This window comes from Rhinichthys klamathensis, unplaced genomic scaffold (assembly GCF_029890125.1).
Source record: "Rhinichthys klamathensis goyatoka isolate OS25496 unplaced genomic scaffold, OSU_Roscu_1.1 h1tg000311l_1, whole genome shotgun sequence".
Lineage (NCBI taxonomy): Eukaryota > Metazoa > Chordata > Actinopteri > Cypriniformes > Leuciscidae > Rhinichthys > Rhinichthys klamathensis.
In genome coordinates, this window is record NW_026606829.1 from 2331997 (window position 1) to 2345751 (window position 13755).

General features: G+C 40.4%; 1 protein-coding gene across 6 annotated transcripts in view; it reads right to left on the reverse strand.

The window, feature by feature from the left end:
• bcas3 (BCAS3 microtubule associated cell migration factor) overlaps positions 1–13755 on the reverse strand; it is a 256157-nt gene that overhangs the window by 136135 nt on the left and 106267 nt on the right. For all 6 annotated transcript variants that reach the window (XM_056271170.1, XM_056271173.1, XM_056271172.1 and 3 more), the window contains 2 exons: positions 12043–12239; positions 11541–11638 (listed from right to left, as the gene is read on the reverse strand). In XM_056271170.1, the coding sequence (XP_056127145.1) occupies positions 11541–11638; positions 12043–12239 (295 nt within the window). The remainder of the gene's footprint in view (positions 1–11540; positions 11639–12042; positions 12240–13755) is intronic.

Genomic DNA, 13755 nt, shown 5'->3' on the forward strand with positions numbered 1-13755 from the left:
ATGTCTGAGATGCACAAGAACAAATCGAGCTAAAACCAAGAACACTGCAGGCAGGACAACGCATTGGAGTCAACGTTTTGCTGGTACAAATGGAAAAACAAATCATTTACACATACTTGTAGCTTGATTCACAATAGTTCTGGCATCTTTTGCTCACGGTCCCCCATAGTTTCTGTCCTTTTTTTTTCTGATCGGCTCTGGGGCTCAGTGTTGTGTTTACTCGTACTAATTTACTGAATTATGTTCCGCTTAGCACTCAGCCTAGTTTGGGGCGACAGAAGCGCAAAGAGAGACACATTCTGCCCATGGGTTCAGGCTTAAAGGGCTTATCTTCCTACTGCTGATGACAACTGAGGTGCATCTCTGGCCTCCTTGACCTCATTGCAAACAGGCGCCAGGATGTCTGTCTAACTAACGCAAACAGCACCTCGACTCTCCAGAGCCAGTAAGATACAGCACGAGACCACTATAGAACAGTGTGGCTTTGCAATAATGTGGCATGAGACCTTCGTTAGGACCGAAATGTCTCACTTGAGACATTGTTTGGACAGGAGTGGCGTATGCAGTCCAGTATGAGTGTTGACTGCGAGGCCATTTCCTTAAGTCAGGTGAAAAGAAAGCGTGCAGTACCTTCTCAAGGCTTCCAAAAATAACCGAGGTGACTCCAACCTGCCATCCAGCCTTTCTGGCCTGGGCTATAATTAATATGACAAGTCTATCCAGAGCAGAATAAATTATCCCGAACGCCTGACCACCGCTTACATGCGAGCAGTTTGGGGAGTTCATTGAAAACACATGTTTCTGGGAAAGACTGCTTTGCGTGTTCGGCGCTCCTGAATACATTTCCGCTCCCATGTGACTGTGTTACGGCTGGCAGAGTTAAATGTAACCGAATGGGTTCAATACTGGCACAGCGGTGGCTCTAACGAGGGAAGCACATTTGTTTGACCGCACCGGACGTCAATCACTCTGGAAGAGCCCCTTGATCGAATCCCGGCGAGCACGTCCCTGTGCAGAGACAGTTCGCAATAATGGGTGTACCTGGCAGCGAGCCCTTTGGCCTGAGGAGGGGCGCGTTTTGGAGTCCGTTCTAATGCCGTTACGCACGGGGGCGCACAGAAGGGAGAGCGGTCCATGTGCGGGGTCTGTTTCGGTGAGGCGGAGGAATACTAATGAAAGCATTTTTCATAATTTCACACAAACCCACATTCTCTAGGCCTCTGAAACAAGGGGGAGAGGGAGTGGGGAGAGAAATCCATTAAAATGATCTGGAAATGATGCTTTCCAGCCCTGGACTGAGACAATGAGGTATAAATTACTGTGATAAGATCTGGACAAAGTTCAAATCAAGCGAGATTTTCACATCTGGTCCTGTGCTCTTGTCGTCAAATTAATGGATTCTTCTGAAGCCGTGTGCACCAAGAATGTGATAACTTGTGCTTCCTGTTCTACTGATAACATTCCCAAGGGGAGGGAGAGAGAGGCACAGGGTCTTCTAAAGTGTACACAGCACTGGACAGCAAACCTCACACGCTTTCCTTCTGTAGCTACACAAACAAACGCTGACATACATGCATGTCATAAATCGACTTATATTAAGATTACAAAAAAAAACAGGTACAACAAAAAGAACAGAGAAAAAGCTCATGCTAAGAAAACTGTCAAGACCTTTTTGATGCTCCAGAGCCGTATCTCCTGCTTGCCTGGCCTGCCAAAACAGATTGTGAATCAAATGTGCGAGGTGTGCGCTTCTGCCTCGCTCACTCTCTCGGCTTATGATGCCAGCGCACCTCAGCTCAATGAGATCAAGAGAGAATGGACAGATGGAGAAAAACAAGAGAAATGGAGAATGAAAAAGGACAGAAATATAAATTAAAGGATTAGTTCAGTCCAAAATGTCAAATGTGACATTATTTACTCACCCTCAGGTCGTTTCAAAATCTTAAGACTTTCTTTACAGACGTAATTTTGAATAACTTCCTGATTGGTCTTTTAAATGCAGTTACAATGAACGAGGACTTCAAGCTTCAAAAAAGACCCAAAAGCACAATAAAAGAATCATAAAAGTAGTTAGTATGACTGTTTCAAGTCTTATTGTTATTCATTTACAATCTGAGCTGTTAACGGCTGTGACCAGATCATTGAGTTGAACTCACAAATTGGATCAAGGGATGTGTGAACAAATCATTCAGACAGATTTTGTGAACTGAATAAAACAATTCATTAACCAGATCTGTATTAATAAAATGATTTGTTCACAAATCGGACATCTGTACTTTTCCCATTAACGTGCTGGAAAGTTAAACAACAACAACAACAACATTAATGTCCATATTTCACACAAACCAACTATATGGCTTCAGAAGATTTGGAATATAGTGCACAAGTCATATGGACCACTTATATGATCATTTTATGTCCCTCACCTCAGAAAAACAAACTTTCCTGTCCTGTCAGTCGTTATAATGTGCTCATACTCATAGCTTGGACTCTTCAATAGCATGTGCAAATGCAACGGTGCACGCTGTCTATCAATTCATTATAAATAAAGCGCACAATAAATTACTAGCATGCAACATCGCAGGTATGTTGTCAATTACTAAGTCATGAAATTACCAAAAAGTACCAATAAATTCCGCAACTGGTACTTTGCATGTTAGCTGGGAAGGATTTGCATGCAGGTATGATGTTCATTCTATTCATCAGGAGCAGTTTACATACGTTTCGTTTACAGCTCATGCTAGTATTGTGTATTTACCATGGCAACTGTTGTGTCCTTAACCCCAAAATGTCACTTCATTTTCACGTTGTGTTGTTTTGTATATTTTATATTCGTAGTGTCTCTACAAACTTTATTGTATTAACAAAAATTAGTTTGGGGCTTTTATTTAATAGCCTTGCCTTATACGGTTTAGTCATCAGTATTAATCATATATATATATATATATATCACATATGTAACACAACACATTATAACGCATAATATAACACTTTTGTTTTAGGAATTAGGTAAAATTCCTAAAAGCAAAATTGGGTCACGGCTTAATGACCATGGGAAAATGTGGGTCCCATGATGAAACCAGTTGAGAACCACTGATTTAGAGGAATCTACAGAGGAATCTGGCTCAGGCATGTTAGGCGTTCCTGGCTGATTGGAAACACACAGGTGTAAATGACCAGACGTTTATTTCCAGGTGAGGAGAGAGAGAGAGGCAGAGGCTCCTCACCTCTCCACAGTCGTCTGGATACCGTTTCCAGGAAGGCCCGCTGGCCAGGGTTAATCTGCGACACTAAATGAATAAACAAAGGATGGCTCTGTGGGCCGTGGTGGGCAGGTGAGCTCAGATCATCTTCCCACACTGAAACTCATCTGCACAGGAAATGACCCGCAGCACCTCACCTCCACACCTGGAGAGAGGAGGGGCTGTGCAGGAGAATCTGACCATGTCACATTACCTCACCTCCAGAAGAGGAACTCGCCTCTCACATCTGTCAACAGCTCTTCAGTCATCCTTCAACAGCAGCTCATTCCACACACACACGGAAAGAACATGCCCACTCAAAAGGATCAGAATGAGGTCGATATTAGCCATTATCAGCCATTTTACTCTATTCTAAAGATTACAAAATAGTAAAAAATAATCCACATTATTAGCATTTAAAATGAAAAAATGTATAAGGAATTCCTGACTACGGACATCGTACTAAAATTGTAAGGGATAATGATTTTGACACAGGTTCCAATTTCAACTTTCAGTTCTTTAACAGTTCCGCTAACAGTTATTTTAGTCCTTTTAAGTAAGAAATATTTTGGGAGGAAATGCAAAATACAAATAAATACAAAATACAAAAAAGTGTCAACATATTTCATTAATTCAGTAAGTCTCGCCCCTTAAGAGTTGTTTGGACTACACTGGTCCAAAAAAAAAAAAAAATCATAAGAATCATTTGCTCATAAATCAGACAATGCTTACGATTAACTAAAAAGAACTGACTTATAAGAGTTATTTGTTCAGGCATCATTAGGACTACACTGGAAATGCTGTATAGCTTTTGATAAGAATCATTAGAACTCATAAGAATGATTTGTTTTGGGAACCGGACTACACTGGTCCAGCTGGATGCTTATGATTAATTAAAAAAGAACCAACTCATAAGATTCATTAGTTTGAGAATTGTTTAGATTACACTGGTCATGCTGTATGGTTTTTGATTCACTAAAAATAACCAGATTATAAGAATCATTTGTTTCGGAATTGGATTATACTGCACTCACTGGATGCTATGATTTACTAAAAAGAACCGATTCATTAGAATCATTTGTTGGAGAATTGGACTGCACTGGCTGCTTCACAAATACAGAATTTTTTTTTTTTTAAATAAACACACACACACAAATGATATGGAACTAACCAAAGTATTCAACAGAACCGCGCTATAAAAACCAACATTAACTATGGCACACGCTCACACGAGTCACGACAATCGAAAAGTCACAAAACAAATACAACAGACTTGCTGTCTCCTGGCCGGAGAGCGGCACGGAAGAGGTGGGGTTTGATGGAATGCTTTCTCATTCTTCATCCTCTATTCATTTTTAACAGCTCTTTCTGTGCGCTGCTCTCCGCTCACCGTAATGACTCAATGAAGTGGCGTACATCAGGCGCCGACTCTGAGGTGTAAAAAATACCATCGCAGCTGCCCGATCAATACATTATGGAGTGAGAGTGCATGCTGGGGGAAGATAATGCCGCCTCGTGTGGAGACGCTGTCAGAGTCCATTAGTGTCTGGAGGGCTGTGCTGGGAGTGGCGGGCATATGTTGAGTCGCTGAGGCCCACGCTTTGGCGCGGAGAGCTTTTGTTCTTAGCTTTTAATTGTGGCCCCACCTTGGAGGGGGCCAATCACTCTGAGACCCCCGTCAGAGCGTGCTGGTACGCTCGGATGTGGCAGGCTGGGACAGCGGGACCCAAACTAAGAGCTGTGCTTTTCTGCGGCTGTCAAACATGCAGGCGGGCACACGCACACACGTAACAACAAAAATACACAGTGGGGAAGATGGAGACAGAACACAGTGTGCCCGAAGCAAGTATGTACTTTCACAGGCTGAGCGGTCCTAACTGATGAGAGAGGAATGGGAAGAATTTCAGCAGCATGAGACGAGTATGTGTGAATTTACTAGGGATGTGCAAGGCTTTTTTCAACTGAATAGTCGAAGTACCTGAACAACTAGCCGAATAATCTTATTTTGCCTGGCACTGAACGCATCTGACACCATTTGGACACATTTATACAGTAATAACATGTTTTTTTAGAAATTTTAACCTGACATCTTATCAAAAATGTAATTTTTTAAAGACAATTCAAAGCAGGGATTAGGCACAATATATATCCTTTCAGCATCAACATCGCAATGTGCGCATCCGCGAAAGTCACATCGCAAGATGTGCTATGTCAAGTAGGGATCATAGTTTATCCGTGATCCGTATGGACCAGGCCCAAAGGTTCGGAGCACATGTGATTCGTGGATTAATTGCAGTTTAATCATCATAGAGTGAAAATTTATAATTTGCACGTGTTTAAGTCCTGTCAGTTTAAAATTTCAAGTTAGTTTAAAGCATTAAAGAACAAAAAGACATAAAAGAGAACTCAAACAGGTTTTCTATGCACCACACAGAACCGAACACCGAATTCCGTTTTCTTTCTCTTCTTTTGTGCTTGAACAGGCACATATGAGCAAAATTATGTCAAAATGCCCATCTCTGTAAGACACGTAAACACAGTCGCTTGTGTCTTGAGTGAATGTAAACAATTGAGAAAGAAAATTGATGCGTATCATTATATTGCATCTGCGCATTAGGTCTTAAAGTGACAGCCTAATATACATGCTGCCTTGTATGTCATTGATGTTAATCAAACAAATCCCAAATCTGCCAATAAATATCCAATATTGACTAATACTGATAAATAATAAAAAATAAATAAACTCTTATATCTGCTGATAACTGATATGGTCCAGATAAACCGTGCATCCCTAATTTAAAGACACAATTTACCAGGAGAAAAAAAAAAAAACTAGATAAACTAATGGTCAACTAGTTGACCATTGTGACCAATCCTTACATCCTGCTGAGAACAGGCAGTCAAATACTGTAAGACTGACCTGAGGACAAGGTGAGAAGGGTCTACAACTCGCCCACTGCTGTTTGTCATAATGGCTGCAAGGATCTTACTGGCACATGAAGTGCCAACGTCTGCACATGTCCTTCCTGTCACCTCATCGCACTCCAACATCTAACCCCACTCGACCAGATGTGTTCGATTATGCCCTAAAACACTCACACAAGCCCACATATGACAACCCAACTCCTTCAAAGGCCATGGACGTTCAATCAAATGCAAAGTGGCTGGAAAGCATCCAAAAAACTGATCCTAAATCACAACTTAGCAATTCAATTGTTTATCATTGTATAGATGATGAGGAGGGGGTTCATATGTTGACAGTACGAGTGGTTGTGTGTTGGAGTGGCTTGCAGCACTGTGGAGGTAAAAGCTTTGAGCGAGTACACAGCAGATGCTTGACACATTGCTGTCCATTCAGTCGCTTTAAAGAGCAGCTGCTCCCGCCCCTGGCACTACATACACAAACTCTTTCTCTCTCTCTCTCTCTCTCTCTCTCTCTCTCTCTCTCTCTCTCTCTCTCTCTCTCTCTCTCTCACACACACACAACGCTGCCCTCGGTTCACACATATAGAGGTGTTCTGAGTGTTCTTCATCATGTTGCTGTGTGGTTGCTACAGTAGGATGCAAAGCTGCATGTCTAGTAAGAAAGTCAAGTAGATGGCCATATTAGTAACTGGATATAATGTCACACTCCAAAGCTTTTATTTTTAATAAATAATACAACACACTCCAAATAATAAACTGAAAATGTTAAAATATACCACAGTATTTTTACATTTTTATAATTGTTTATGTCAGTGTTTGTATTTGTATTATTTTACGAAATTTAATATTATTTAATCAAGAAAGAAGGTCAAGAGTCTGATATTATGTCTTATTACTAATATTTTCTGTGGTATCTGAATATTATATTATAATGCCATTTTATTTCATTTTATTATATTTCATTAATAAATTATAAATAATAATTGTATTCTATAATTGTATTTGATAAAAAAACACATTTTATTTTATTAATAATAAAGACAAATTGTTAATTATTTTATTATATTTTTTATGTATATTTATATATAAAATAATAATAAAAATGCATAATAATATATAAATAAAACAATAGTATTATATTTTATTTTCTAAGATGTTTATAAAACAAAATACAAATATTTTATACTTGCACCTTGCTTCTTCTGTCAATTGTTTTGCTGTTGTTTTGTACTGATGCTGTGGCAATACAGTCTAGCCAATAAAGTAATTGAGGGAAAAAAATCCAATTTACACAGAAAAAAAGAGAAAAAACAGAAAGGGAAAGAAGGAGAAAAATAGGAAGGGAAGCGATGGCAGTGTGAGATAAGGCCGTTGGGCCTCTGATTCTCAGACAGTAGGTTGATGATAAGAATGGCATCTTTCACAGTCAGATCAGCCAATCTGGCCAGGCGTCCGCGGCAGCTTCTGTATTGTGGCGGGGACTTCCAGGTCAGGCGCAGAAGAATGGAGTCAGTGAGTGTGGCGGAGAGGGGGCCTGGGGCAGGTGGCGAGTCGCTATTGAAAGAGACAGGCTAGGGCGGCAGGGAGAGCGCTGGGTCACGGGAATGGCTCCCCAATCTATAGGCGGCTCAAAAACACCTCTCATTGTTCGGGGAGATCATGTGGCACGAGCTCCTCCTTGAGCCGCGTCAGGATCCTTCTGGCTTGAATGTGAGCAGTATCTCCGACAACAAGCCACCTTTATGCCCATCCAGGTAATTACAGACCACGGGTGAGGATCCATTACTGCTGGACGCAGGTAGAGTCCAGGTGCCCAGTCTCTGAGCGCTCAGCCATGCTGGGAGAGGAAACCAGGGGAGCGATCAGGCCTGTCCCACTGGCCTAAAGGCATGACCAGCACAGAGGAACATACTATACTACACTAAAGCACAGAGATGGCTTTGTCTTGCCACACACACACACACACACACCCTGCACCTGAGTTAAGGGCTATGTAAGGGCGGTAGATAAAACACAGGGCACACACTCTGATGATGATAAGTATCGGTGAGAGCAGTTTTACAGTCATAATGTGATAACAGCCAACAGCACTGACCACTGCCATGACTGCACATATGTAGGCAACAAATGTAGAGTAGAAAAGTAAACATTTGGTACCATTAAAAATACAATTCAATTATAGTACCACGGAAATGTGCTCCCCCACTCACCCCCCCGGTCCTTCCATATTTGTGGCTAAAACTGCAGGCCACTGTGTCAATCACAACTAGACAGCACAAAAATGTATTTAGTTACGTTTGTGTTCAGATGGCATCATTTGAGGAATACTTCACGTGTGTCGCCACATGGAGTAAATAAAACCTTTGTGCATCTGAGAAAAATAAAATCTTTTACATCTGTCAAGTTTACCACATGTATTCTTTTTGTTTGTAGTTTTAAATATTTTGAATGATTTCATTTGAATAAATTTCATTTAATTAATGTATTGAATTTTCTCTTCTCTTCTATTCTGTTTTGAAGAAAAATAAAATATTTTACTTCAGTGTAGAATTTATCATATTGCTTACATTATTAATTTAAATAAGTTTCATGTAAATTATTTTTTATTTCATTTTACTTTATTTTGTGTGTTCTGGACAAAATAAGGACCTTTTTAGGCATATAAAATACACGCATACTGGTCAATTTTACGCTGAGGTAAAAGTACAGTGATGTTCAACTCTCGACAGCTGTTTTCATTAGTAGGCGTTTTGGATGACTTGTTTTCAATTAAAACCATGTAGTTACATTACAGTTCCTAATGACGTTACTGATCAACTAGTGAGTAACTCCAGTTATTTGGCACTTTAAATCCATACCCCAACATAAAAAACAATATACACTCAAACAGATGAATACAAACAAAAACACTCGTCATCCCCCCGACACAATGCAAGACACACTTGCAGTTATCAGTCAGGCTTCTTCCAGGACGCGATAGCAAACTCACAACACGCCAGCATCTTTCGTGCACTGTCGCCCGCTCATCTCCCGATCTCCGACAGGCCCCTGCCACCCCGCCACGCCACACACATAACAACTGGGCCAGGAAGGAAAAGTGCTCTCGCCGAACAAATGCTGGGGTGTTTCTGCTACTGAGTCATAACAAAATACAATCACAAGAGATTTGTGTTCCTGCTCGCTTTATGGTTCAAATAGATAAAGCGCCTCCTGTCTTTCCTCGCACAATACGCTGTGTAGTCTAGCAGGGCCAGAGTGACGCTCCTGGGACCAGATAGGAGTATCGATAATGCCGGCTGCATGTCCGATTGATTTTGGGAAGCTGAGACAGTGGCTGTGTGATTTTTTCTTTCTCCTGATACGCTGTGTCAAGCAGACGGGCGCTGCTTATGATGGGTTTAGTGTCAGCACACACATCCGGCAGAAATGGGCACATGGAGCCGGCTCCCTTAGGGGTGGTATATAACAAAGGACACCACATAAACAAGCATTAATATATAGCAGCCAGGGAAGCTATGTGATCTTTCTGAAACACTTACTTTCACAATGTAAGGACCACAGGTTTGTGAGCTGCCTACATACGGTCATGTAATGCTTTAAAGCATCCACAAAAAAAACATAGCACATCCAAACATTTTTGCGCAAAATAACTTAATTGTTGTTTTGGAAATATATTTTATTGATGCCTCAGTATTAAATGAATTACAACTTTTTTTTTTGTCCGTTTGCGGATTTTAACCAAGCTCGTCACAATGCATTATGGGATTGCCTTCTCCACAAAGGATACATGTGATGCTGCCTAAGAATCTGGCCAAAATAAAGTATTATTAAATCAAATGGGGTTTTTTTCTCAAATATTTTATTTTATAAAATAACATTTCTAAAATATACACTATTTTATTGTAAAAAAAAAAAAAAAAAAATTATTCCACATATTTGTCAACACGAAGTTCTAGAAATATTTTATTTATAATAACAAAATGTATGAAATATACACTATTTTATTATACATAACAATAAAATAAACATTTTAATGAATGCATTTTATTGTTTATCTTATTTTATTCTACATATTCGTCAACACAAGAAGTTCTAAAGAACAACAAAAAACACCCTTTAGGCATAAACATAAATGCTAAATTTTACACTGACCTTAGGGTAATTAAGTTGCCTTAACAGAGTGCACATGTCCATGTGAGCAGACATGAAACTGGGCAAATGGTTGAGACAGTTTAAAATGGGCCTAAACAGTAAACAAGATCGAGACACTGTCCTGCAGGACAGCATTAGATCCTCCTGGACTAGAGAGAGACATCGCGGCAGAGGAGGTGCGTCTGCACTCCGTGGGACAAACAGGGCTGCGCTGTCTTTTGAAGGCACAAAGACAAAGCGATGAGCGCTGATAAGAGCAGGCGCCACACTGCTTGAAGCCCTGAGAGCTGAGCAATCACACACAGACTGATAAGCATCAGCCCATAAAGAAGACTCCGGCAGCTCTCCTCCAGACGGGCCGGAGAAGAGAGAATGAGAGGGAGGAGAGCTGTGTGATAAAGACGGTTACTTTCTTTCTTTTGGAGGTGAGGGTTTAGAGGAGGGGCGACGTGAGATGATGACGAGACAGTTTTCTTGACAGGAAGTCACTAGATGCAAAGGAGCAGCAGGTACTTTTGAAGACACCGCAGAGAGTCAGTGCAATCTTAAAGATGAGAACGCCTGACAGTGCGATGCAGCTAATGTGTGTCTACAGGCCCAGCACTAAACATCACAACAGTCAACACAGCCTACCTTCTACTGACAAACCACATTTTGGAGCTTTGCTTTGATTCCAATGAAACATGAAAGACTGTGTCGTGCACATATATACGTGTGAGCATACACAGCAAAATATCACTCTGCGACTGAAAAAGAGCAAACAGTGCATTGTACTTTGATTCTCTGCAATTGATTTTCTCTCTTGTTTTGTTTAGACTACAGATCTACATATACAGAAGCTCAAAATGGGAAAAAAAATATTTTCAAAGTACAAGCCTATCTAGATATCTGTTGATTGGATTATCTTAACATGACAACTGGAGGAATAAAAAAAGAGAGAAATCAAAATCCCTTTAAACAAAATCCATTTAATCTAACTCAAAGGTCACAATAAGCATATTTACCAAATGTAGACTGCTGATAGTTTTTAGGCAGGTTGCAACTGTTCAGTGTAACATACCATGACATATAAGTGCATAGTGCATACAGCATACTGATTCTTTAAAGAAAGAGTAGAGTAAGAGACTATTCCTGTGGATGCATCACACTGTGAACAGCTGTTTATAATCCAAGAGCTTCAGAACCTGTGGAAAAAAACATAAGAGCAGCCAGTGGTCTTACCTGAGCCGGTATCTATGACTGTGGACTGGCCTCTACGGTCGGCCACCAGACGAGAAGACCCAGGCATGCTAACAGGCTCTGAACGCACGGGCTGGATCCTGCATCACAGGAATAAGAGATATCCAAAAATTGTGAATTAGACTTGTATGCACTACACTAGTTAATTATGCTTAACCTGAATCTAATTAATTACATACAGTATGCTAAATAATCAATCATTTTTTTCAATAATAATTGAAAAAACAGGCAGGTAGACAGACAAAATAGAACAGACAGAAAGACGGCAGGCAGGCAGATAAATAGATAGACATAAAGACAGATAGAGATGCTCTGGCAGAGTGTTTGTGCAAGTGCTGGTCTAGAGTTGGTCAATATGTGTATTTAGTGAATTTCTGTGGTTAGTAACATGAGTCTATGCTGTCACACTGTGAATTTGGTGTTGATGATGGCAGGTGGTAATGTGAGCAGTATTGTGTGTGAATGTGTGTTTAAGCATCGGCACCTAAGGCTGTGTAGGTCCAGGTCGTCTGTGTCGAAATCAAGAAGAGGCTGCTGGGTGTCGCTGGGCCCCTGTGACTGAAGAACGGAGGAGCTGGAGGAGATGACTGTGGTCTGACCTGATGGATGGATGGTCTTGAACTGAAACTGAGGGCCCATCCAGAGTCTTCGGTGAGGGCCAGTGTGGGTAACAATCTCCACCTGTAAAGTATAACACATATAGTGGAGCACCGTATTTGCAACATATTTAACTTGAGTAAAGTGTATTTTTTTCTAGTGCACAATATTTGGATGAATCTCACAGCACTTGATTCTCTGCACCCAGATTTTTTATTATTTTTTAGATAATAAAAACAAGATTAGAACAAATTACATTAAGAACATTTAAAGAACATTAGAACAAATATTTTCAATCGGAAAATATATAAGTGTAAATACGGTAAATAAATAAGAATTTTCCCAATATATATATATATATATATATATATATATATATATATATATATATATATTAAGATTATATGCATTTCAAAATTGTATATGTAGAGGTATATAAAGCATTTACAGTAAAAGCATTTCTTAAAATACATATCTGCACTCTAACATTTTTTACGACTATTCAAATATGATCAGCTTAAATGATAAAAATGAACTTATTTCTGATGTATGGCTTTGTTGTCTATGAAATCACAAAGAGTAAACTTTACTGGCATTTTTTTTTTAATAACTGAAACTTTAATAATATTAAATATTTTACATTTATCACACCACATTACATTTATAAAACTTAAGTCACTAACAAATATTATACAATGCCATTTATATGGCATTAAACTGGGGATTGTGTGACACCAACAGTTCCAATATACACAAACAAGCACGCACACAAAGGAATGTGTGGGTAAGTGTCTGCTTTCGACCAGCAGTGTCAAATCAGGGGAAGGGGGTTACATGTGTGTTAGACAGACGCCACTCTTCCTCCCCAGTGGACTGCATTAACATGGCATGACACTAACATCATGAAGCGAGAGAGAGAGGGAAGGGCGGAGGAGAAGAGCGTCCATCCGGCCAGCGTCCCTCTCTCCACTTCATTTCTCCATCTTTTCTGAAAGAGCGTGGGGTCAACTCTTCCGTCCTCTTCCCGTCACATCTGTGTAAATGAGGCTAGCGGTATGTGTGTTTTTTTTCTCTGTAGTTAACACCAACAGTGTTGCACAGGCCTGAGAGAAACAGATGCTTTCATGGAGGCTATGGCCAGATGTTGCCCCCCTCCGCACTCTCTCTGCACTTCGCCTTGAGCCCGCCATATTGCAGCCGCCTCACACTGACAGCACTTATTACACACAGCCTGCTGCCATAGCGCTCACAGAGGACTGTGCTTTTTATGCTATGTTGCCATAACACATAACAGACAAGCAGACTAATTGCAATCACATATAAAGCAGATAAATAGAGCCATCAACAGGGTTTAGACTGTGTTTAGCCAATAGCTGTCGCTGCACGTGTTAATGGTGTCATTAGGCAGGCGGGATGTGATGGGGGATGTCTGCTGTCGCTAATGCTGGTACATTAACAACCTTAAGGTTTAAAAGCTTTGGCTGGGGCCGTTCAGGCCACACAAAAACTGCCACACACATGCTGGACATGTTGCATCTGGGTAATCAAGAATATTAGATCATAAAACTTTCAGTGGGGTTCAAAAGTTTGAGACCGCATT